This window comes from Nelumbo nucifera, chromosome 4, assembly GCF_055504915.1.
Source record: "Nelumbo nucifera cultivar China Antique chromosome 4, China Antique-T2T, whole genome shotgun sequence".
Lineage (NCBI taxonomy): Eukaryota > Viridiplantae > Streptophyta > Magnoliopsida > Proteales > Nelumbonaceae > Nelumbo > Nelumbo nucifera.
The window spans coordinates 25,655,700-25,682,616 of record NC_142652.1 but is presented as its reverse complement, the minus strand read 5'-3'; the positions used below and the strand labels follow the sequence as shown (position 1 = coordinate 25,682,616).

Below are 26,917 nucleotides of genomic sequence, written 5' to 3'. Positions count from 1 at the left end.
TGTTCAGAGTGTTCACAGTGCTGGTAGAAGTGTTTACAGTTCGGGTACAGTAGCATGTAAGGTCTGTAACTGAACCAGTTCACAGTGCTGGTAAAAGTTTAAGGCTGCAACTGTATAGTGCAGTTCTGTAACTGTGTAGTGCAGTGCTGGTAAAAGTAAGGTCTGTAACTGTGTAGGGCTGATAACCGACCTGAAGAAAAAAATCTGTAACTGAAGTTGCCACAGTTCTGTAAGAGTCTTGCTGATGCACCGAAGCCGCAACTGTAGAAGAAGCTAAGTCTTTACCACTTGTTTTGCACAAGTCTTGCTGGAGCACGAGGCTGCAACTGTAGAGGAAGCTCTCCCCCTTTCGGCTAGTGCTAGGACTGCTGAATCAGTCCTCAACCAGGTCTGTCCTATACAGACCTCTCTTAGTAGCCCAATAGCTACTACTTGTTGGAGATAATCTAGTAGGACATCTACTTCTGGGTCTTACTTCCCTTGAGTCCTACAACCAAGAGAAACCCTAGGTTCGAACTTGCTTTACTCTCTTACACTCCTAGGTCTTTACTGCAGCAACCCAGAAAAGGACGAGAGAAGATGAAAAGACAGCAAGAGAAGAGAGTCCGCCTGCTGAAACCAGGAAGGAGCTAATGCTCTGATACCATGTAATCTGAAGAGCTATACTCGAAGTAGCAAGGAAGAGAAGAGAACCACAGAACTGAAGAGAATGTCGAACTGTCCTAGCCAGTCAACCAGTCCTTTATTTATAAATGAATATAGTACAAGGTACAAGAAATTACTGGGATGCCCCTGATTAGTGATGGGACACCCAGATGACTTAAATCATTAAACAGGATTAGGCCCATTAACACAGGCCCAGTTACAAGATAAGTTAAACATAAGAATGGGCTAATAAGAACTCTTATCAGCCGAACATCACTCTAACATTCTAACAAAAATCAATATATTTATGAGGCGAAAATGAAGAAATAAGAGAAAGTTCAGAAAATATAGGGGCTAAGCCCCTAATTTTGTCTAGGAAAAGGAAAAAAAGGGGATGGAAGGAGAAGAGAAAGATGATGATAAAGAATGTGCTGATTTGACAGAATTTTAAGTTCTTCCTTGCTTATTGGTTCAGGTTTTGTAGTCTTTGAGGGTTCAAGACAGCATGCACCAACATGTGTGTTGATTGAACTGTTTGTTGAAATAGAGCTATCGAATGAGAGAAGAAGAAGAAGAAGAAGAAGAAGAAGAAGAAGATATGAGATGGGCGGCAGAATTAGTTCTCAGCCAGCCCTAATCTATTATATATAACAACATTACATAATGTTACATAAATAGACTAGAATGCCCCTGATTAGTGGAGGGACACCTAGTCAAATAAACACTAAATAAGATTAGGCCTAGTAACTAAGGCCCAATAACTATTGACTTAAGACCCAACAAGGATAAACATACAAATTAAGACAGCCGAACCAACACTCCCCCTCAAGCTAAGCATGGATGTCAATCATGTTTAGCTTGCCAAGTAAGTCCAAGAATTTCACTGTAGCTAGCCCTTTAGTCAGAACATCTGCAATCTGCATCTCGGAGGGAGTATAAGGGATGCAGAGTTCTCCTGAGACGATTCTTTCTCTGACAAAGTGACGGTCTATCTCAATATGTTTAGTTCTATCGTGTTGCACTAGGTTATTTGCGATGTTGATGGCAGCCTTGTTGTCACAGTACAACCTGAGAGGACACTCAATCTTTATTCCAAGTTCACCAAGCAGGATCTTAAGCCATAAAAGTTCAGCAACACCATGAGCCATAGCTCGATATTCGGCCTTTGCACTAGATCTAGCAACCACATTCTGTTTTTTACTCCTCCAAGTAACTAAATTTCCTCCAACAAAGGTGTAGTACCCAGAAGTAGACTTCCTGTCCCCAATTGAGCTAGCCCAATCTGCATCAGTATATCCTTCAACTTCAATTTTACTGTTTTTTCTGAACAGAATCCCTTTCCCCGGGCAAGACTTCAAATATCTGAGGATCCTTTCCACAGCTTTCATGTGAGAGATTTTAGGAGTGTGCATGAACTGACTGACAACATGTACAGCATAAGCAATGTCAGCGCGAGTGAGGGACAGGTAAATCAACTTCCCCACCAGCTTTTAGTATCTTTCCTTATCAAGGTAGTCCTCTCCTACTGACTCCTGTAGACCATGATTCTGTTCTATTGGAGTATCTACTGGCCTACACCCCATCATGCCTGTCTCTTGAAGAAGATCAAGGATGTATTTCCACTGACATATATAGATGCCCTCTTTGGATCTTGCAACTTCAATCCCAAGAAAGTATCTCAGTTGGCCCAAGTCTTTGATCTCAAATTCAGCAGCCAAGACCTCCTTTAGTCTTTTAATCTCTTCCTGATCATCCCCTGTAATTACCATATCATCCACATATACAATAAGTGCTGTAAGTTTGCCATTTTTCTTCCTTATGAATAGGGTATGATCTGCCCCACTTTGAGTGTAACCCCCTTTCTTCATGGCCCCACATAGCTTCTCAAACCAAGCTCGAGGGGACTGCTTAAGGCCATATAGGGCTTTTCTCAGTCTACATACCTTCTTGCCAAACCCATAACCTGGTGGAGGATCCATGAAAACCTCTTCATGCAGGTCACCATTCAAGAAAGCATTCTTCACGTCCAACTGATGTAGCTCCCATGAGAAATTTGCAGCTAATGATAATAGAACTCGGATTGTGTTGAGTTTTGCCACCGGAGCAAAGGTTTCTTTGTAGTCAATCCCTTCTTTTTAAGTGAACCCTTTTGCTACCAGTCTAGCCTTGTACCTTTCAATGGACCCATCCTCCCTATGCTTCACAGTGTACACCCACTTGCATCCAACAGTGCCTTTCCCTTCTGGTAGATCCACTAATTCCCAAGTCCCTGCTTTCATTAAGGCCTTCATTTCTTCATCCATAGCCTCTTTCCATTTTGGGTCAGATACTGCCTCAGAATACCTGGTAGGAACATGCACAGAAGAGAGAGCAGACACAAAAGAACAATAACGGGGAGACAAATGTGAGTAAGACACAAAATCAGCAATGGGGTGTCTGATAGTACAAGAACGGGTAGACTTACGAAGGGCAATAGGAAGATCCAAGTCAGAGGAACTGATAGGATTACCTTGAGTTTCTGAGACAGGTTGATCCGAGTCCAATTGGTTGCTGTCATGAGTTAGAGGGCCCTTCTTTCTTCTGTTATAGGTGATTCTGATATCTCTTTGCAGCCTGCTTGAGTCTTCAGTAACATCGGCAACATCACTAGTAGTGGCTGGTACAATGGGAGCCTCACTAGATTCACCCGGGATACTACAACTAGGTGGATAAGGAGGAGAAGATGGAAGGTCTGAGGTAGAGAGAGGCACAAAGAAAGGGGGAACAGAAGAATCCTCTTCAATCCCACTAGTCTCCCCCTGAAGAGGATTCTGGGAAGAATGAAAATAGGATTGAGACTCAAAGAATACCACATCCTTTGTAACATATTTTTTCTTGGTGACTGGATCATAACACTTGTATCCCTTCTGAGTAGTACCCCAAAAAGATTCCCTTTGTAGCCCTATGATCCAATTTGGTCTTCTTCGGATCCTTGACATGTATAAAGCATACACACCCAAAGACTCTCGGTGGAAGAGAAAAGTCAGGAAGATGAGGGCAAAGAACAAAGAAAGGAGTTTTCATCCCCAATACCTTGGATGGCATTCGATTTATCAGGTATAATGCAGTAAGGATTGCTTGAGACCAATAGTTTTTTGGAACTTTGTGCTGAAATAGTAAGGCTCGAGCAGTCTCCAATAGGTGCCTATTCTTGCGCTCAGCAACCCCATTCTGTTGGGGGGTACTAGCACAAGATGACTGATGAATCATTCCAGCATCCTCCATAAATAGATTCAAGGACCTTTCAAATTATTCTGCAGCATTATCTGACCTGAATTGTTTGATTTTCGTGCCAAACTGTGTTTCAATCATTTTGCAAAAAGTCATGATTACCCGCGGCACTTCTTCTCGTGTTTTTAATAAGTAGATCCATGTGCATCGAGAATAGTGATCAATAAAACTAATAAAATATCGAAAGCCATCAACAGAAATAATGGGAGAGGGGCCCCAAACATCAGAGTGGACTAAGTCAAAAGAAGCTTGAATTTCATTACTCGAAGTTGAATAAACAGTTCTACATTGCTTTGATAGTTGACAGACTTCACAAAATAACTCGACTTGAAACACCTTTGAATAATACTGGAAACAATACTTCCAATGATGAAAACGGTAAATGACCTAGCCTAGCATGCCACAGATGTAAACTAGCTATTGACTCCACATTGGACTGACTACTAGTAGCAGATGTTTGTAATGCCGAACTGATGTCTGCATCAAGGTAGTAGAGACCTCCACACTCATGACCGCTCCCAATCGTTCTCTTCGTCAATCTGTCCTGAAAGACACAATGGGTAGGAAAAAAGGTTATGCTACAATTCAAATTTTTGGTAAGCTTTGAAACAGATAAGAGATTTGAAGAAAGATTGGGAACATGCAAGACAGATTTGAGTGAGAGGTCCTTGCTTAGGTCAACCACTCCCTTCCCAGAGATGGTAGAGAGAGAACCATCAACAACCCTCATTTTATCTTGGCCAGACATTAAATGATAGGAAGAAAATAGGGCAGACATGTGTGTCATGTGGTCAGTTGCACCAGAATCAATAATCCAAGAGGCAGGATCAATAGTACTAGTTGCACTAAAGGTAGAGACAATACCTGATCTGGCAAGGGAGGAGGATGGAAGAGAATTGGTCCTTAGACGGGCTAGGGCCCGACTAAGTACCTCTACCTCATCGGCAGTAAAACCCAAGGACCCGGTTTCGGGGGAATTAGTAGTCTGTCCCATGGAAGAGGAAGTAACTGTGGATGAGTGTTTTGAACCATCATCACTGTGACCCGTAGCTAGATTCACACTTGCAGATTGACCCTTCTGATGCTTCTTATCTTTCCTCAATGCAGCTGGCTTCAAATGTGGATGGAGAACCCAACAGGTCTCTTTCACATGCCTTTCCCCTCCACAGTAGGTGCACTTCAGATGTCTCTTGTCAGAGTGTCTGTTTCCCCTTTGATTTGTAGAGATTAAGGCCGAATGTTCCACAGACTGTTCAGCTAGTTTAGTTTGAGTATCAACCTGCATCTCTTTTCTTCTCACCTCTTCATTCCTCACAAGGTAGTAAACATGATGTAAGTCTGGCATTTCATCCCTTCCCAGAATTTGAGACCTTATGCTCTCATATATAGGATCTAGGCCAGCCAGAAATTTAAATGCTCTACCCTCTTCAACTTGTTTTTCATGCTTTTCCTTGTCTCTGGCATTCTCCCAATCAATAATAAGGTGGTGATCTAACTCTTCCCATAGTCCTTCTAGTGTAGCAAAATATGTTGCAACACTCATATCTCCTTGCCTCAAGGCAGCAATGTCTTGATTCAGTCTGTAAATTCTTGCATTATTCTTTTTCTGCCCATAGGTTTTAGAAACTTTTTCCCATATCTTGGCAGCCGTGGAGAAGTGTTGAACAGTCCTAGCTACTCTTGGAGTCATTGAGGCAAGTAGCCAGGACATAACTGTAGCATTCTCCTTGCGCCAAGCTGCATATTCAGCACTCCCCACTTCGGGTTCCTTCTTCTGCCCGTCCAAGTAACCGGTGAGTTCTCGGGATGTGATGAACAACATGGCTGAGACAGACCATTCTCTGAAGTTGTACTCATCCAACAACACACTTGTGATCTGTAGGCTGTGCAGATTTGGATTCTCCAAATTAGGAGACCTCCCACAAGCCCTAACATTTCTAGAAGACACTTCCTCGGATATGGAAGACATCTTCTCCTACTCGTAAAGTCAAGACTATAAACACAATATATAATGAACTGTTTCACACTTACGGAGCTTGCTGCACTGTAAACTCAGTCCTGAGAACCCGACACAGAGTTGAAACACCGAGTACTACACTGCACACTGTGCCCTAATTACTGTTGTCGCAGATTATAATCTGTTGTGCAACCTTCTGCTGTGTTCTAATCACTGCTGCCGCAGCCTGCAACTTGCTGTGTTAGCTTCTACTGTGTGCTAAGCACTGCTATCTCAGGTTACACTCTCACCCACGAACAGTTCTAGGACTACTGAGATTCGTCCTTTCTCCTAGATCTGTTTTACACAGATCTATCTTAGCCGAATGGCTACAATCTGTTGTACTGTGTCTATTAGGGCATCAGCCTCTGGGTCTATCTCCCCTTGGGCCCTACAACCAAGGGAAACCCTAGATGTAGGTCCAGCTGTGTTCTGCGACCAACCCTAGGGTTTCTTTGCAGCAACCAAGAAGAAAAAAAAAAGAGAGAGAGAGAGTTAACTGCGAGTAGAAGAAAAAGGCGGCTGCTGTAACCAGTCAAAAGATTAGTGCTCTGATACCATGTTTGCTGAAATAGAGCTGTCGAATGAGAGAAGAAGAAGAAGAAGAAGAAGAAGAAGAAGAAGATATGAGATGGGCGGCAGAATTAGTTCTCAGCCAGCCCTAATCTATTATATATAACAACATTACATAATGTTACATAAATAGACCAGAATGCCCCTGATTAGTGGAGGGACACCTAGTCAAATAAACACTAAATAAGATTAGGCCCAGTAACTAAGGCCCAATAACTAATGACTTAAGACCCAACAAGGATAAACATACAAATTAAGACAGCCGAACCAACATGAACCTTAAAAAATAAGAAAATAATAAAAGGAAACTAGTATATAAACCCACAAAATGAATATTTTAGTTTAATAGTATATATTTAATTATTATAATATCTAAAAACAAATAACAAAAGTGTTTCATAGAGACATTTACAAAATTGGTTAGCGATTAAGTGAGGTGACCATCCATGAGTGCCTTATCACATAGGTGTCGCCTTGACAACTATATACATGAACATGTGTTTCATGTAAAGATGTAGGAGTGCCTGGGAATTCCCATTCACATACACAAACACATTGTAAAAGTTGCACAAACAATCCATATATGTACATATAGGCTTGCATTGGCTGGGTGACTCACTGCATATTGTCTTCAATGTAGGAACAAGATTTAAAACTGTCTGAGCTTGAGTCTGAGAACCGAAAGATGAAGGTTGAGCTTGAAGAGTTCAGGGCTGAAGCTACTCATTTAAAGAATCAACAGGCAACAATAAGGAGACTTGAAGAACGCAACCGCCAATTGGAACAACAGGTTGGCATTACATTCAAAGCAGTGCATCAAGTTTTATTTATTCCATTTTGATGCTACATCTTAAATGACATTAGATGTAAATGCTGCTTGTACAGTCACAACATTTTATGTTCTGTAGCATTCACTGCAGATACTGGAACTGGTCCATAAATCCAATTTGCATAACTTTGATTGTTCAAAGTTTGAAATACAAACATAGAAAAGTAAAAGAAATCAAAGTTCATATTGTATTTTGTGATTACAAATATAATATGTCCTATAAATAGGACATTAGATAGGTTTTGGTTATTTCATATTTTAGGGGGTAGACTTGGAAATCAGATCAGTGTTTATTTCAACTAGCAGGGAAGCCCTGCTTTGCAGGGGTGAAATAGAAAAATGACATTTGGAGATACAATAATAAATTAGATGACTTTTTTGTTAAATAAAGTAACTATAACTATATTACTACAAATAATAAATAACTATAGTGGGCCCCAGTTTGGTTTAGGGCTGCCAATGGGTTAGGTCTAGGTAAAAGCAGTCTTGGGCCAATTATTTAATTGGGATAAAATCATAGACCTGATTATATTCTCATAGTAACTTAAAATAATACTAAATTATTTTTATTTTAATAAGTCAAACATTTTTAACTAATATTATCTTATTTATCATCTATCAAATTTACTATTTCAAACATAAAACATGATAAAAATTACATATTTCCATAAAATAATCGGTTCCAGATCTGAATCAGTTTTGGACAAGTAAGAACAAAAACCGACCCAATTATTAATCGAGACAAAATCATGGAACCATAACCGTTATAATTATGTTCAACAAATTTAGCTCCATCGGGTAGACCCAACCCATTGGTTCAGCCCTAGTTTTTGTTAAATAAATTAATGGTTATATAATAATTTATTAAATTAAATGAAATAAATAAATGAATAAATAAAAGTTTATTGGGATGGGACTGGTATAGACTATCTCAAACCAGACCCAATCCGTTGACAACCCTAAATATTGGGCTCAAGGGGAGAGAATATTTTGTTAGTAAATTATTTCTAAATAAATAAATAATTTAGTAAAATAAATAAATAAATGTTTATTAAAATCTTTCTCTCAATGTCAAATCTCCTTTATTTTATTGATCTATAAATAATTTGTTTACTTTTATTAAATAAACAAATGTGTAGATAATAATAATAATAATAGTAATAATAATAATAATAATAATAAATAAATAAATAAATGAATAAATAAAAGTTGAGATAGAGAATAGGAGGAGAGAGAATTAGGTGAAAGAGAAGAGGGATGACATTTTATTTTATAGGATGGCATAATCGTAAATAATTATGTGACACTCTTGTAATTTTCAAATGCCATAGAGTCAATTACATTTGAAGGTTTGTCTTATATGTGGCAGTCCCGTAATTTTCGAATATCATAGAGGCAATTACACATGAATATAAATAAGCTGATTATTGAAGGCGATTCGCAAGTGGTAATTGGCTGGATAGAGAAGGCAAACGATGAGTTATGGGCATACATTAATTAGAAAAGGCATTTCAAGTGGCTAACCCAAGGAATGGATGTGCGTATCCAATGGGTTAAAAGATGTGCTAATTCATTTGTAGATGCTTAGGCCAAACAAGGTATGGGAAGAAGCCATTTGTTTCAGGATACTATGTAGTTCTTTTGTTGGGGGGGGGGGGGTGGTTAGAGGGTTTACCTCCCCCCACCTTTGTATTTTAATCTTCTTATAATCTAATGAAAGTTTCCTGTTGTTGATCAAAAAAAAAAAAAGAAAAAGAGGCAATTACATAGTGAGGTAAAGAGAGTAAATTTGTCTTATATGTGGCATTCTTGTAATTTTTGAATGCCATAGAGTCAATTACATTGGAAGGGTTTGTCTTATATGTGGCAGTCCTGTAATTTTTGAATATCATAGAGGCAATTACATAGTGAGGTAAAGAGAGTAAATTTGTCTTATATGTGACACTTCTATAATTTTTGCCTTTTCGGATACCATAAAGTCAATTATATAGGGAGGTTTGTCTTTATGTGGCATTCCTGTAATTTCTTGAGGTCACTTTCACACGTTTCGTGGTCTTTATGTGTGGGATACTGTTTCTTGGAAGGAGAATGCACAACCATACACCCATTTTATTGTTAGGATATATATATATATATATAGAGAGAGAGAGAGAGAGAGAGAGAGAGAGATTATTTTATGATGAATCACAAGAATAAAGGGAAAACAGATCAGGAAGAGACGAAGAGAGGAGAAGACAGAGAAGAGAGAAACTAGGTTTGAGAAGGATGAATTGTTGGTAGCAGTGTGCTGTCCCCCCAGATAATATTACCTCTTAAAATAATTATGGTGCAATTTATAAATATGCCCTTAATAAGGGCGGAAGCAGCTATGAATAACATGGAATAAAAGATAGGCCCATGACCCAATATGAAATAAAATCTAGTAACAGAAAATAAGCTATGAAGTCTATGATCTCAACAGGTAGCATCTTACAATGAGATGATACCTGAAAAACATCGTAAAATTTTGGAGTTAATTATGAAAGAGTTATCTACAAAAAAATGAAAAAAAAAGATGATATTGTAGACTAAAAATGAACTTATTACCATTTGAGGTTAGAACCCAAATAGACTGGTAGTTGTAAGTTGTAACCTTAGATTAAGAAGGTGTTATGCAAACCGTCAGCTGTAATGAGAGGGCCAACCGAAAATTTATAGAAGCGAGGAGCTAGTTACCATCTCTGGAACATCTAGAAATGCTTTATTTTTTGATTAGGGAACACTTTTTCATGTTATCTTTCACAAGACTGAGATGTTTAGTGCTGAATTTTTATCTGATAACTCTTTTCTTTTACAATGTGGATGCAGAAATCTTTTCTATTTGAATCTTTTAGTGCTGTTGGAGATGAGATGAAATTGTTGAAGTAAGAAAAGAGAAAAAAATATATGGGGACATAGAAATTGTTGGGAATAATAACAATTGAAAATAAACAGTTTGACTACAAAAATTTATGTAGTGGTCGATCAGTTCACTATAATTTTTATTTTACTATTTTTGTATAGCATTCTAAATTTCTACTCAGTGTTTGCAAGCCTCATGTTTTGGGTTATATGGTCCAAGCTTTTAATGATATGTACATTCATGTGGCTGTACAACTCTTCTTTCCTTTCTAATGCACTGACATTTGGCATGAGCTTAGATGGAAGAAAAAGTGAAGGAAATTGTGGAGATGAAGCAAAGGAGCTTGGCAGAAGAGAACCAAAAAATGCTAGAAGTCCTAAAAGAGAGGTATCACCTTTGATATCATGGAAAATTAGCCATCCCAACTTCTAGTCCTGCCATATGATATAAGAGAGGATAGAAGTTTTTCATGCCTTAACCTCGTCTTGGGTGCATATTAGGAATAAGAATAATTGATTTGTTACTGTTATTTTAGCTTATTTATAATTTATGTTGTGATTCATAGGAATCTAGCATTCCTATCTGAACATGTAGCATTTTTATTCCTATTGTGGCAGGGAGCGATTGTTGCAGGATCAGTTGAGGCAAGCAAAAGAAAGTGTTTCAAATATGCAGAAATTGCATGAATTTGCACAGACCCAATTGTTTGAACTTCGTGCTCAATCAGGTGTTATGATAAATTTAAATAGCAATTTCATATATGTTTTCCCACCCACTCAAGGAAGTCAACATCCATAGGAAAGAAATATGTTTTTATGGTTAGTTCTTTTGAAAAAAAAAATATCGTCAAACTCATTTCCCTATCTTTTCAGAGGAAGAAAGAGCGGCTAAGCAGTCAGAAGTGAATCTTCTAATGGATGAAGTTGAACGGGCTCAGTCGCGGCTGCTAAGTCTTGAAAGGGAGAAGGTGCATATGAAATTCTTTTTTCCCCAATAAGAGTCCTCCATAACCCTTCTTTAACTTGTATTTGTGTTCTCATATATTTGATTTAATATAAAATATATTGCTTCCTCTCCATCTAGTGTCCTATTATTTCATCTCGGGTTCTTTTACCTAGTAGAAATTATTGGTCACTTTTCTCTTGTCTCTGAATTAAGTCACTTCTTTGAAGTGAAGGACACTAATTTTGCATTGCCTGTCTATGCAGGGACTTCTGCGTTCCCAACTACAGTCAACAAATGAAGAAAATGAGAACAAGAAAAAGTGAGTCCATTTGATAAGAGTGATGTCTTTATCTTACCATTTTGCCTATAAAAGATTTGGTACTACTTATTCATCCATGTATATTAAGATTATGGGGGCACATACCATTCTACCAAATAAAGATTGAGTAGCTGTATTAGTCATGTTAAAACTTCAAACTGAAATCATAAATCTTGATAACCTGGATTCATTTGTTTGAATTACCAGGAGGGGATACCAAGTAAAAAATAAAAAATCAGGAGAGGATTTTCAAGCTTTCTAGGCATGTGAGTGCCTGCATTAGTTGGCTAAGGGTCAGTCTGTAGGATACATCATGGGGTAACCTCTTTTTTCATTGGTAACTGTTATGGGGGAACCTCTTGTTATACACTAGTTGCAGCTGTTTGTCTCTGTTAGATGAAGAGTATGACCAGGCATCTTAAAGGATCTCTCACCAGGAGGGTTCCAGCTAGCTTTGGGGTAGTGAAATTTGGGGGAATTGAACCCAGAGCTGATATTGAATCTCACCTTCATTAATCCTACCTACCAACATCTGACAATTGACCCATCACCCATTAAAAAAAAAAAGCTCTCCTACCAGTGATTTCGGTATGGAGCCAACAAGTGTTAGCTTATGTGGGAGAGAACTATGAATTAACATTTTTCCTTAATAGAGAAAGCATGAGCAAAAGCAGCACATAACATTGTTACAAACCGACATGCATATACACAAATTGATGTCTGTTACCAAGAATTAAGGATTAGTGAATGAGAATGCAAAGGCATGTGTGTATTTATTGTTTGTGAATATTTTTGTTTTTTGATCAGCTATTGTTTGTGAATATTTTGGTGTATGTTTATGATCTTAATATGGATGTCTCTGGTTTTCAGTGATACTTTAGATACAACTACTGTCCTGGAGAATTCTTTGAATGCAAAGGAGAAAATGATATCAGAACTGAATATGGAACTTCACAATATGGAAACTACTTTGTCAAATGAACGAGAGATACACATGAATGAGATCAAGAAGTTGAATTTATTGCTCAATGAAAAGGTATTTTGAGTTGCCTTTTTAGAAATGGTTTTGGAATGTGTTTATTCTTTAGGCTCAGTTTGTTTGCAGTGCAAATTTTATTTGCACTGGTGTAAATGCATGGGAGTGCAAATAGGCTGTGTAAATTCTGGTTTACTTTTGCTTCAATATGGCTTTGTCTTGTTTGATTGTGATAAGTAAAATAGGTAGTACAATAATTATGTCTTCACCTGGATGTACTCTGTAATTATTTTGCAAAACGGGAGGTGCATAAATCTGAATTATTCTGGGCTCAATTGTAATCTTGTTTCCAGTTGGGGCTGCATCTCGTGCCTCTTCTGGATGTACTCTGTAATCATGTGATAATTTTTCTGTTTTAATAAAATTTCTATCATTAATAAAAAGATTTATGTCTTCACCTTATATGAAAGAGAATGAAGATAGGAGGGTTATTTGTTTGGGAGTAAGGTAAGATGCAAGATGATGTGGCCTCCACTTTATATGAGAGAGAATTGATGTTGGAGGGCAGTGGTGCGAATTTTGCACCAGTTTCTGAGAAACAAAATTTGCACTTCCACAGAGTGCAAATGAGACAAAAAGTACACATTTCGTATAGGTAGGACTGCAAATCATAGTTACAAACAAACAGATGCAAAACTGAATCAAGTGCTAAATTTGTATTCAGTTCAGGTTTGCACTGTAAATAAATACTGCCTTAATTTTATTGATAAGAGTAATAATTCAGTAAAAATTAGCCTTAGGTAATAGATAATATTCCTCTGATTTTTTTTTGATAAATGAATAATGATTTTATTAATAAGAAAGAAAGTGTACATTCACCCTAAGAGGAAGCACGAGATGTTACCTCCCCTTGGAGGTGGAAGCATAAACAAACTCTTAACAGAATACAATCATAGAGTGGCAGAAAATAACTTAACCCTTGAAACCCCTTGTTTTGCCATGGCATTTGCTGATCTTCTGACCCACTGATAGGTGACTGACATATTCCTTGTGAGCCAATTAACTTTCTTAAGAAGATCCCTGTAGCCCCATAGAACAGTTTCTGGACTCAACAACCAACCCACTACCACCTTAGAATCTCCTTCAACTATCGGATTTTCCACTCCTAGTTGGTTTGCAGCCTGTATTCCTTGCACCGCAGCCAGTATTCCTCTGATTGTTAATGTCCAAATCTGTTTATCTTGTGGCACCTCTCTCTATCTCTCTCAAATTTTATCAGTACCTGGATTTTGTATACCAATTGATATATAACATCTAGATATCAAGATATCTGTTCTTTGTTATGCATGTATTCAGTAGCATGGCATTAGCTTCATTAGCCTTCTTTGTGCTTGCTCCAGCAATCTTTTATTGATGCTGTCTATTAGCTGCTGCTTCATGCTTTCTGCATTGTAGATTGTACAATACCATGAAGAACTTGCTTGGCTCTGCCCGTATTTCAAAACAAATACAAATTGCATTTTCTTGGTTTGATCTTGCAAGGCTCTTTCTATAAGTCCACTTTATTAGACTTCTATTGAGGCTCCTCGTAGTCTCCTTGTCAAGGTCTTACTCTATCCAAGAATGCATATATGCCTAACCAAGGTTTAAAATGTCGATGTCGATGGAAATGTCGCTTACCAAAATATAGGACATATGTTGGAAATGTCGGAAATGTCGAGGGGAAATATTGTAAAAATTAGAGACATTGTGGAAATATTATGAAATATGTGGAAATATGCAAAGATATTTTGTAAAATGGTAAAAGAAGCATTAGTTCATATTTCTAGACTATTATCTTATTTCCAACCATTATATAAAGCTAAGAAACTAAGATCAATAACAAATTAGTAAATGACAATTTACTGATTTATTATGCATTTTGATGTTTTTACAAGGTTATCTGATATTTTCTTTTCTTATTTTTAGTTCTGATTTATTATAAATTCTAATATATTTATTTCACACTAGTAAATAGAAATACATTTATTATGATTTTTTTTTAAATATTAAAGTCATAATACATTATGTTTTATTTATAAATTTAATAAACTGATTCTCCTTTTTGTAGTATTAAGATTATGATAAATTCTGATTTCTTATAAAACTTAATGAATTTATTATGATTTTTAATACTAAATTTATAATAAATTATGATTTAGTATAAAATTTATTAAATTTATTCTGATTTTTTTTATTAAATGCAGAATATGGTTTATTATAAAATTTAATAAACATTTTCTGATTTTAATAAATATTTTAAAAAATACTAAATGTTAATATTTTATTACTTGAAAAATATTTTATGTTTTATATTATAAAGTAATTAATTTATTCTTTTGTTTTATATTTTGTTAATTCTTTTTATAAATATTTTATTTGAAATATTAATGGAATAATCTATATTAATATACTGTATTATATTAATATAATACACTAATATATTATATTTTTAATGTACATTAGTCGACATCTTGTCAACATAATAGGAAAAACTGTATTTTTTTTTGGTTATTTGGACCGATTTGGTCGACATTTTTCGGAAATGTCGACCGACATAATGTAATTTTTATATTACCATCCATTTTCATGTCGGTGAGCCTCGGCATCGACATATGTCGGGCGACATTTGAAACCATGTGCCTAACAATCTTAACCTCCAAACTATTCTTTTACAATATTCTTGTTGGTTTTTCCATTTCTACAAGTTACAACTTATATAGCATTAACAGTTATCAATGAGAATTTAACCTAAACTAGTGCTAAACATATTAAAAACTAAAAATTACCTAGGAGATGATAATACTGCCTTGTCATGTATTCTCATGCTTATATTGGGTTGAGCATTGTCATATTGTAATGGACAACTGTGCCATATCTAGGTGACTAGGTCATTTTGGTTCCATTATGTTCGGAACAGATATTTTCCGCATTCTTTTCAGATGTTTTTCTTTGTTAATTTACAGGATACTGTGCTTGAGGACATGAAGAAAGAGCTTCAGGCAAGACCAACAACAAAACTAGTTGATGATTTGCGTAAAAAAGTCAAAATTTTGCAGGTGCTTCCCTTCTCTAGACTTAGTAATATTATCTTGAGTGGATTCTTCCATGTTTAATTTTACAACTGTTTTTTTTTATCAGCAATAAGAACTGAAATTTTTATTAAGATGTACTAAATCTTGATAGTACCATATGTCAGATCAATCCCCACAAGTAACATATGTTACAATTGCGCCCAAAACAAGTGTTACCCATATACCCTTGTTTTTCTAGAGTATCAGCCATCCCATTTGCAGTCCTTCTTACCCAATTGAATGTAATGTTCAGCTCCTATGTTATGCTTTCTATTTCCCTAAACTCATGCCTATAGATCCATGGCATGAGCTGTTTGTTCTTGGCCCAAGAAATGATTAGCCTTGAATCCCCTCTACTTCCAATTGCTGAAAGTTTGGTGCCATCAGTTCTGCCTTTAGTGAGTCTCCCAACTCCAAGGGACCTGAAAACATAGCCAATACTTTCCCTGTGCAGTCTCTAAAAACTCCTCCAATACCTGCCATTCCAGTGCTTCCCATGGAACTCTCATCAAAATTCAGTTTTATTTTATTAGCTTCTGGGGGTGACCATACCATAACCCTCTTTTCCTTTTTTCTTGAGGAGGCTGCCACTTCAGACCATGCTCTTATGATGCCATTCACAACTCTTCCCCAAGTTCACTATCAGATTAGAAACTGACTCGAAAGAAACAGTGGTTTCCTTTCAACTGTTTTTTTTCAAAAGTTACATGAATCAGTGTACCAGAATGAAACCTAAAAGGTAGTTATAAATGAAGAAAAGTTGAGGAGCATCCTGTGTATCTTACTTTTAAGTTATTATTGGATGGGCAGTCAAAATTCATGCATGGTGGAGATGGCACATGCATCAATGATATCCTATTTTAAATATCCTTTCCACTTATAAATGTATTAGAGGTAGATAATTTTGAGCTTAATCAGTCTTAGAAAGGTGAAATTATTTTATTTTTACTTTTATAAATTGTTTTCTATGCTTAATGTTTCAAAAAATCCTGCATGGGTTGATATTGGCAATACAAGAACATCATGAGGGAGTTCACTACTTGAAAGTGTTTTTCTGGACCCTTTAAGATCTGATGTGAGACTTTGGTCCCCTAGTCCAAAAGGTTACTTCATGTGTGCTTCCTTCTTTAAGTCCCTTTGCTCTCCCTCGGGACAAGTGGGTTTCCCAGCTAAGGAGATTTGGTCTAGACCTGTACCTCCTAAAATTATTATTTTCTGCTGGTAGGTGTTCTATAGGAAAATCAACACTTTAGATTTATTGCAGAAGAGAAGGCTTTCTCTGTGTCTGTCTCCTAATTGGTGTGTACTTTTCAGGGCTAATGGTGAGGATTGTTCTTACTTACTTATAACCTGTTCTTTTTCTGATGCTATTTGGGGTTGGATCTTTGCTTTGTTTGGTTGTAGATGAAACTTGACCACAGCCGTAGATCAGATCTTTGACCCTTCCTTCTTTGTGTGGCCCACAAAATTTGGTAAAACAATGTGGAGGTGCATTAGAGCTGCTGCTTTGTGAACAATTTAGGAAGAAAGAAATGCGAGGATTTTCCAAGAGGAGAGAAATATTCAGATCGTAAAGGATTGCATTTTGACCAGGGCAATCAATTGGCTGAGATCATTGGACTCCTTTAAAACATATTCCTTTGATGACATTTGGAGGAACTGAATTGCTGTGGCTAGTAGCAGTAACAGGAAGAACAGGGTACCAGCGGTGTGGGTGCCTCCTTCAGAAGACTGGACAAAGCTGAATTTTGATGGTAGCAGCCAAGGAAATCTGGGTCCATCAGGGATAGGTGGGGTGCTGAGAGATAAAGATAGTAATATATTAGCTTTATTCTCAGGCTCCATGGGTATAGGAGACTCTATTAGAGCTGAGCTTCTAGCAGCAGTACAAGGTATTCAGATTGCAGACCAGTTAGGAGTTCAGAATTTGCTTATTGAAGGAGACTCCAAAGTCGTTGTGGGATGGTTAAAAAAAACAGTTTCAGTTATTTGGTGCTACAGGGATCTTATGAGGAAAGCTAATTGGTTTTCAAGGAACATGACTGTTAATTATCAGTGGGTGGGTAGAACAGCTAATACCATAGTGGATGGGTTAGCTAAACAAGGGGTATCAAGGGAACATTTATTCTGGGCAGCGCTGTAAGCTTTCTTTTCCTAGTCTAAGGTAGTACTTTGTTGTTGTTGTGGAGAGATACCAGCTTGTGCCTCTCCTTTGGGCAGGCTGTATTGTAATATCATTTTGATTATCATGAATAAATTTTCAATCATTTATCAAAAACAAAAAAAAAACAAAAAAGGGACAGGAATATTAATGTAACTCTGATCTAAAGATCAGTCAATGCATTGGCTGATGCTATGACCAAGCAAGGGGTCAATAGAGGGCAGTTATTCTAGGGACTAGGTGATTCTGGGCGACACTGGGGCACCTAGTCGCCTAGGTGACATCTAGGCGATAAGAATTTTATAATATAAAAAACTAACTTTTGGCTAGTTCCCTAGTTTTATATACCATTCAACATGTATATTAATTGAAAAAAATAGCAATTTTCTTTATTAAGAACATTAAATTTCCTCTAAAAATGTGGCAAATCCCATACACAAAGTTGTAAAATTTTAAATCTAATTTCAAATAAAATTCTTCTTTGCTGATAAAAAAAATCATTATTTTCAAAACTAATACTACTATAATAAGTATTTACTAGAGCAATTTCATATCAATTAGCAGCTTAAGAAGGTTATTAACTTTATATGATAAATATTTAAGATGGAAAGTAAAATAGAAAAAACAAGGATGGAATTTCTATTTTATTTAATTAGAGAGAGAGAGAGAGAATAGAAAAAAAAGAACCTCTTTATACTAATATCCTTCTTTCCTCTTTCTTTTTTCTTTCTTTCTTTCTTTTTCTGTCCTTAAAACCCTTTGATCTTTTAAATTTCAATAGTAAAACATTAAAACAAAGTATAAATGATATATATAGCATATAATCAAATGTATTAACACACATATTATTAAGATACAACAATATAAATGATATTACATAAGGCGCCTGCCTTGTCATTTTTGTCGCCTAGGCAGGCGCTTAGTCACCTAGAAGGCCCACCTAGTTGCTATAAGTCAAGGTGTTTGGGCAAGCGCCCAGCCATGGGTGCCTAGTCGGCTAGGCAATGCCTTGACAACTATGGCAGGGAGAGTGGAATTAGGATTTGGTGAACTGAATTCTCAGAGAACCTGGGAGCTCTTTGAGAATAACAGAATGAGAATGAATAGAGAGCATGGTCCCCCTTCTTCATCACAAGTCCTGCTATTTATAGATCAAGATAGGGCTCTGGCGTAGGCAAGAATTCTAGAATCTTCTTTAGGTGGTTACTGGTCCAGGTTTCTAGGTTGATTCGAACGAGGACATGCGTTAGATTGCATTGTGGGGATCAATGAATGGCTTAACCACTACTCTCATAGGATCCTACCACATCTCATACTAGGGGATAAAATCTAAAATCACGCATGGCCATATGAGTAGTCTCACTTGTGCTTCTGTTCCCGGCTCACGGCTGGGGACCGTGGTCCTGTCCCTCATAAGAAGAGGCAGTCACGGTGGATTCTGTTGTCGGAGAATCTGTGGCTCCCCTTGAGTCTGCTTGTTGCAGGACGTATGTTCACTGGTTTCTGGAGTGTGCGGCCACGGTTAATTTGTAATAGCACCACGGTACAAGACCAGTCTATCCCCTTACAAGGGGGATACATAATGTAACAGCAACTTATTTTTAGTTGTTAATGCATGGAATGTGAGGGTTTTGAGGGATTCAGGGAGGAGAGAAGTGATAAGAGATGTGGCGAGATGGCACAAGGTGGAGGTGATTTTGCTGTCAGAAACAAAAGAGGAAGAAGTTGATTGAAAAATTATTATTGATGTGTGGATTTCTGATGTTGACCTTCAGCAATTTTAAGTAATTCGATCTATAACGAAATTAATAGGTAACCAAATCTTAGATAAACTTGAAATACTCAAATCCCTTAAATTGATAACAAAAAATTCAAATCCCTTAAAAATCCAAATACTAATAACCTCTTTGGTTGGCAATTGAAATGGAATTATTTCAGTTATTCCTCTTTATCAATAAATTACCTATCAACTATAAAAAAGAGTTCAGTGAAAATAGTATAATTTAGTTTTCTTTTTAAGATATGTTATTAAATTATTGATTCCTTCATTTTTTTCCTAGTAAAGATAATTCTTGAGACCAGCACTTACATAATTATCCTTACAGTCCACATGAAAATTTTCTGCATCGTCTATCCTCTTCATAGAAGAAAGTTAAGGTCTTGGATTCTTTGGAGATGTATGATGACGTCTCTTTTAATTGGTAGATTCCTTCTAGCTTTGTTATTTTATGACTTATGGCTTGAGAGTGTGATATACTTTTTTTTTTAAGTTAGATTTTTGGCATTGTTATATTCCTTTAACTCTGTCCTTTACACTTAAAGGCTTGAGAGTTACATGCCTACTGTATCTTTAACTTGTCATGCACTTCATGGTGTTATGATGTATCATCATGCTAGTTGCTTTAATATTTTGTATGCAATATTTTCTTTTGATATTTTATATGCATTTATCTTCCTTTGCATTGCTTCATTGGTCCCAACAGTTTCCAGCAAATCTCTATTGACCTTTCAGTTGTGTTTTTTTCACCATAGGCAGTAGGTTATAATTCAATTGAGGCCGAAGATTGGGAATTAGCTACAAGTGTAGAAGAGATGAGCAAGCTGGAATATCTACTTCTTGATAAGAACCGGAAAATGGAACATGAATTCACACAGTTAAAGGTACGGACTGGATTTAGTGGTTATGTTTTCAACACTTTTATGTCCAGTTTCACATAATGATACTAAATGAATATCCATAAAGATATGCCTAAAGAGTAGCAAAGATACAGTTGAAAATTTGCCACATGTCTCTTTCAGTACTTTGTTCTCATTTGGTATTTAATGAGTATTGCTTTTCAGTAGCATCATCTTTCCATTTCTTATTTTCAGGTCAAACTCTCAGAAAAAACATCTTTGTTAGAAACAGCTGAAGCCAAGGTTGCTGAGCTAAGTGCTAAGGTGAATGAACAACAAAAGTTAATAGCAAAACTTGAAGATGATATATTGAAGGTGTGGACCTTTGACCTTCAGTTCCCTCTCTATTATGTGGCTATTTGTTCACTCCATCTTTTGCAGATGTCTATGCTTGTGGTCTTCAATCCAAAGTATATTAGGAGCAACATTAGTGCCCAGAACCATCTAAGGTTGGGATGATGTTTCATGTGATATCTGTGGTTTGTATAGTTCAGAAGTGTAATGGCTAGCTAACTGCATTTCTGAAAAATATGAATCACTGTTTACTGAAAACTGAAACTATATATACATAAATTTGTTGCCAGAAAAGAGTCTAACCACATTAAAAGCACCAGAATATTATACACTGTTTTGAAAGGTCCTAGAGGCGTACCTCAAGGTGAGGAACTAAGAAACATCTCGGGGTACACAATGGAAGTGCAGAGGTGTATGCCTTATATGCTTTTACCTTTTAAGCTAGTTTTTTTTTTCTATAATAAAAATGTTATAAATAAAAGTTGGGTAACCATTTTATTGTGTTCCCCATTATATTTTAACATAAAACAGTGGATGAAAACCCTCCATTTTTTTTACTTTAGTATTTTAGTAAAATATTCAAAATAGATTTTGGGGCACTGTAGCTTCAATTTCTTTTAATACATTACACTCATTTGAATATGAATGACACACTTGTTTATGTTAATGCTGTGCATTTTTTACTTTGATAAGTAACTGTAAATTGTATTAATTATGAACAAAGTTGTACATAGTTTACAAGAGATCTTTAGGGAGTGTAGAGAGACTGGGCCAAATGGGCCCTAGCCCATTACCATCTTATTGATTAGTTCTTTCTTGCTATTTTTTCTTAATGGGCCTTTTCTTTATTTGCCTTTAGTTCTTTTTATGTTTTCTAAGTATGCTGATGAGGTGGACGCCCACTTAAGGGCAGACTTGTAATTTATGTAATCTTAGTAAGATTAATAAAAGATTAGAGTGGAGAAAGAGAAGATTATCAAACTCCTTTATCCCTTCTTCTCCATTCTTCCTTCTTCTTCTTGTTGTCTTCTTCTTCTTCTTCTCTTCCTCTTCTACTATAATCTGAAATATTTTTACTATTTTTTATTGGTCTGAATCACATCTTGGTATCAGAGCAGGTCTTCCTTCTCTTTTATCTTTCTTTTCTTTTCACATACACTCTTCTAATCGAAAGGTGTATGGAGAGAGAGATAAGTTGCTGATTATTCAGAGAACTTGTATGCCTAGTTGGTAGAGGGTTTAGAGAGCTAGAATCTGGCTGCAGATTGCCAAGGAAGTTGGGCTGCTGATTTTTTGCCCAAAACCCTAGCCGACTAGAGAGCTTCCAGTTACAGGTTAAAGAGACTGTTTGGGTGTGGCACTAAAGGCTTGGAGGGTTCCTTTTGATCTCCAAAAGTGGGGGTTGCAGTTAGAAGAGGTTTGGGAAGCTCTGGTTGGAGTGGCTACTTCTTCTCTCTTTCTCCTTAGAGGCCAGGTACAGTGAAACCCTAGTTTTGGGATTTTAAGTGTTGGATTGATCTCAGTTAGGTCTATAAAGCTTGAAAACCTTGTTTTTTGATTTTCGTTTGATCAATGGAGCAATCTGGAAGTGAGATGAAGCAAATCTCGGTGCCAGGGGTTGGTTTCATAGATTCCATTTTGATAGGAGTGACTACAATCAAACTTGACGGAACAAATTATTTAGCTTGGGCACAATCTATAAAGACTCATGTCTGTATTAGAGGTAAACTAGGGTTTCTCGCGGTAGTAAGGAGAAACCAAAAGAGACTGATCCTACATATGAGAAATGGATGCAGGATAACTACACAGTATTGGATGGTTGGTAAATTCTATGCAGCCCCACATAAGTCAACATTATCTTTGGATGACTTCAGCCAAGGAGATTTGGCGTAGTGTTATAGAAACATATTCTTGGAAATTGAATGTTGTAAGGGCCTACAAACCAGTGTTTTAAAAGGCGTGGGAGGCGTACGCCTGGAGGAAGGCACTCCCAAAACGCCTTGAGGCGTATGCCAAAGGCGTTGATACCTCTGAGGCGTACACTTTTTTCATGAGGCGTGCTAGAGGCGTACGCCTCATGCACACCTGATATGAAAATAAAGGAAAAAAAAAAGAAAAAAGAAAAAAAAGGAAAGGAAAGGAAAGGAAAGGAAAAGAAAAGAAAAGAAAAGAAAGGGAAAGAAAAGGAAAGGAAAGGAAAGGAAAAGAAAGGGAAAGGAAAGGAAAGGAAAAGAAAGGAAAGAGAAGAAAAAAAGAGAAAAGGAAAGAAAAGAAAAGGGAAGGGAAGAAAAGATAAGGGGAAAGAAAATGGTTTGCCCCCTGCCCCTTCGGCTGGGGGGCTTCGCCCCCCCCCCCTTTGAACCACTATTATGCATCTTTATTCTTCTTATTATAAAAGATTTTTATTAAAAATAAAGAAAAAAATGAGATCCCCCCTCCTCTTAAGAAGGCTTACGCCTCACGCCTCTAGGTAGTGGAACGCCTCGCGTCACGCCTCCGTGTTTTAAAACATTGCTACAAACTGAAGAATGATGTAAAAATCTGATACAGGAGGAGGAGTGTAGCTGTCTACTACTCAATGTTGAAGTCACTATGGCAGGAGATTGATGTTATGGAAGCAGTTGTATGTGAAAACACCACGGATGCAGAGACATTTAGGAAATTTGTGGAAAGAAACAGGGTGTTTGAGTTTCTTACAGGACTTAACCCTGAATTTGATATTACGAGACAAAATATTCTGGCCAAGGATGAAGTAACACTTGCTCAGGCATATTCTATGGTGAACAATGAAGAGAGCAAGTGACAGGTATAGTTATAGGGTCCACCACCTTCAGAACATTTTGCACATGTTAGAATAAAACCAAAGGGGTCAATTGAGAAGAAAGAGGTGATATGTGAATGCTGCAAGAAACCGAAACATACTAAGGATACTTGTTGGAAACTTCATCCAGATCTTCTTCCAGATAGGTTTTGGAACAACAACAACTATCTTGTTGATTTCTTTCTTGTTACTTGTTCTTAATGGACCTTTTCTTTATGGGCCTTTAATTCTTTTTATGTTTTCTAAGTATGTTGATGAGGTGGATGCCCACTTAAGGGTAGACTTGTAATTTATGTAATCTTAGTAAGATTAATAAAATATTAGAGTGGAGAAAGAGCAGGTTATCGAACTCCTTCTTTCTCCCTTCTTCTCCATTCTTCCTTCTTTTTCATGCTGTCTTCTTCTTCTTCTCTTCCTCTTCTGCTATAATCTGAAATATTTTTACTATTTTTTATTGGTCTGCTATAATCCACTCTCAAGCCCATACTTTCCCTTTGCAAATGAGCCCAAAACAATTCCTCTCTAATGATCCTTGTTTGGCTAAAGCATCAACCATGCTATTATCCAATCTTTGTACCCATTGAACTTTGACATGCATGTTTCTTGTTAACCATTTAAATTTCTGCATTTCATTCTTATAGGACCACAGCACATTATCACTATTCTTCAATCAACTAAACACCACTTTTGAGTCCCCTTCAATGATTATCTTGTTAAAATTCAGATCCTTTGCTAGTTGCACCCATTGAAGAACAGCCATGAGTTCTGCCTTTTTAGAGTCCCCAATGGCAATTGGGCCTGCACCCAAGAACAAAGCCCTTACTTGGCCTTCTTTGTCTCTAGAATGACCTCTCACTGTGGACTGCCCCAGATTTATGATGCTGCTGCCATCAAAACTAAGCTTAAGAAAGTCTTTTTGAGATGGTGTCCATTGCCCATCACCCACCTGCCATTTAGTGGATAATGTGGCCATTTCTCCCCACTTCCTTATAACGCCATCAAAGGAGAAAGATGAAAATGCATCCAAGGATTTTATCCAATGTATTACCCTTACTTCAATGCATTCAATTAATGTCTCCTTGCTTCTTTCTTGCTCTTTGAAGATTTTAATATTCCTCTCTTCCCATATTGTCCAAGCAATAGCTGCCCTAGTACATCTCTACATGTTTCTTTCTTTCTTTTCTGGCCAAGGTCAAAGGGTAGACTAAACTAGCCACATCTAAAAGGGAACTCCACCTTCACACAAATAGAGAGGAGAACTATTTACAAATACTAGTCACAAATAGACAGGAGATTAGTAGGTGGTAGCAGGTCTTACCATTGGTTTTGCAAAGAAGACATCGGTTAGGGAATAAATACCAGTTAGTTTTTCTCTTTTGTAGGGAGTCCATCATATTGACCTTTCCACAGAATAGTGGAACACTTCTCAACAAAAGCCCCAATTTTGGAAGGAATAGGAGTACACTAAATCTCTTTTATTGGAAAAGCATTACTACTGAGTTAGGATAAAGAGCATGGAGAAAAGAGGCTCAAGAGAAAGATCCTGATGGGTTAGGGACCCAAATATGACCATCAACTTTTTAGGATCCAACCAAACCCCTTCCAGGAACTGTAGAAGATTTAAGACATCAGGGTATTTAGAGTCTCCAAGACCTCTTATATAATTATGAATGGTGATACTTAATGTCAAGATACTTCAATTCCATATTTAAATGTGATAGTTTTATTATTAAAAATTGCAAACAAGGTTCAAAATATCAATACACCCCAATATGCCAGATGGTGTGTATTGGGTGTTTCAACCACATGCGAACCTTTCTTTTAGGTGGGGGGGGGTGTTTAGGCCTGACTATCCTCTAAAATTGATTAAAATGCCAAAAACCTTGTATTTGAGGTATCAGGGGTATGTCAATATGGGGCGTATAGTATCTACATTTTGAACCTTGATTGCAAATACGAAATTTTCTAATATTGGTTATACAAGCATATCACTCTTACCAACAGAAAAAGAAAAAGAAAAAGATGGCCAATGCTCTAGCAAGACAGGGGGCTGAGAGGGAACAAATGTTTTGGGCACAGTTGCTAGAGATTTAAAAAGAAACTAAAAGGGTCGAGATAAGACTCCTTATCTCCAAAAAGTGGACTTGTACATACTGGATTTCTCCTAATATCAATAAAATTTTACTGTTAATCATCAAAGAAAAAGAGAAAGAGAATCTTCTTATTTTTTACTCAATCCATGTCACATTCTTTGCCAAGATAAGCACTTACATGTTTCTTTGCATCCTTGTCCGTGTTTCTCCCTTCCTATAGAGAGAATGGGCCAAATGGCCCATAGGATGCTTTTATTTGTTTATTTTTCTGTTTATTTTGTTAATGGGCCTTCTAACTAATAGGACTTTTTTATATTATGTTATGCTTAATTAAGTTAATCGCCCAAATAAGGGCCTCTTTGTAAATACCAGAACTTTGTAAATTATGTTTTAATGAAAAGGATTAGGGAAGAGAGAAAACATTCGATTGACTTCTCTCTAAACCCTATTGCTGCCAACTTCTTCTTCTTCTTCTTCTCTCCTCTCCTTTTCATTAAAACATAAGAAGAAAAACAGTCCTAAGGAATGAGAGGACTGATTTAAAAGTTGTGAGAAGGTGTTAGATATCAGCAGTGAAGAGAGAAGGAGAGGAGAGAAGAAGAAGTTGGCGGCAATAGGGTTTAGAGAGAATGATACATTATCCTTGGGTAAGATATTCTGTCCGGTGATGTCAAACTCGGGATTCAGCCCTGTCAAGAATTCAAATATCCTGTTTCTCTCAACTAATTTCCTGTAAGTTTCAGCATCATTAGTACTTTCTCAGACAACAGTTTCCATTAGGTCTATCTCTTGCCACAGAGATTTCATCATTGAGAAGTAAACGGCTAAAGGTCTCTCCCTCTGCCTTAAATTATTCATATCACTCCTTAGCTTATATCCCCTGGCCACATTCAGTTTTTCTGAGTAAGTTTCAGGCACACTATCCCATATTTCCTTGGCTGAATTCATCCATAAATAATGTTGACTGATTTGTGGTTGCATTGAGTTCACTAACCATCCAATGATGGTATAATTCTCTTGCATCCATTTTTCATAAGATGGGTTACAGAGAGGCCCTTAATTGGGAAATTAACTTAATTAATCATAACATAATATAAAAAAGGCCCATTAACACAATAAACAGAAACATAAACAAATAAAAGCATCCTATGAGCCATTCGGCCCATTCTCTCTACACTTCCCTTTGTGTCTTGGAATGGGATTAACTGTTTTAAAGGGTTGAATTATTTAAATATTTAATGAGCCTTATTAGAGAGTTTTAGAATTTTGAAAAGCTCAAGATGCAATTACATAGTGTTGCATGGACATGATTCAACACCAGGTGG

At 36.8% G+C, this 26,917-nt stretch overlaps 1 protein-coding gene across 1 annotated transcript in view; it reads left to right on the top strand.

The window, feature by feature from the left end:
* LOC104603008 (protein CASP) overlaps nt 1-26,917 on the top strand; it is a 56,790-nt gene that overhangs the window by 9,163 nt on the left and 20,710 nt on the right. Inside the window, exons 4-12 of the mRNA XM_010266902.3 lie at nt 7,125-7,274; nt 10,493-10,581; nt 10,812-10,921; nt 11,067-11,161; nt 11,403-11,458; nt 12,329-12,494; nt 15,440-15,532; nt 20,241-20,369; nt 20,580-20,699. Of these exons, the coding sequence (XP_010265204.1) occupies nt 7,125-7,274; nt 10,493-10,581; nt 10,812-10,921; nt 11,067-11,161; nt 11,403-11,458; nt 12,329-12,494; nt 15,440-15,532; nt 20,241-20,369; nt 20,580-20,699 (1,008 nt within the window). The remainder of the gene's footprint in view (nt 1-7,124; nt 7,275-10,492; nt 10,582-10,811; nt 10,922-11,066; nt 11,162-11,402; nt 11,459-12,328; nt 12,495-15,439; nt 15,533-20,240; nt 20,370-20,579; nt 20,700-26,917) is intronic.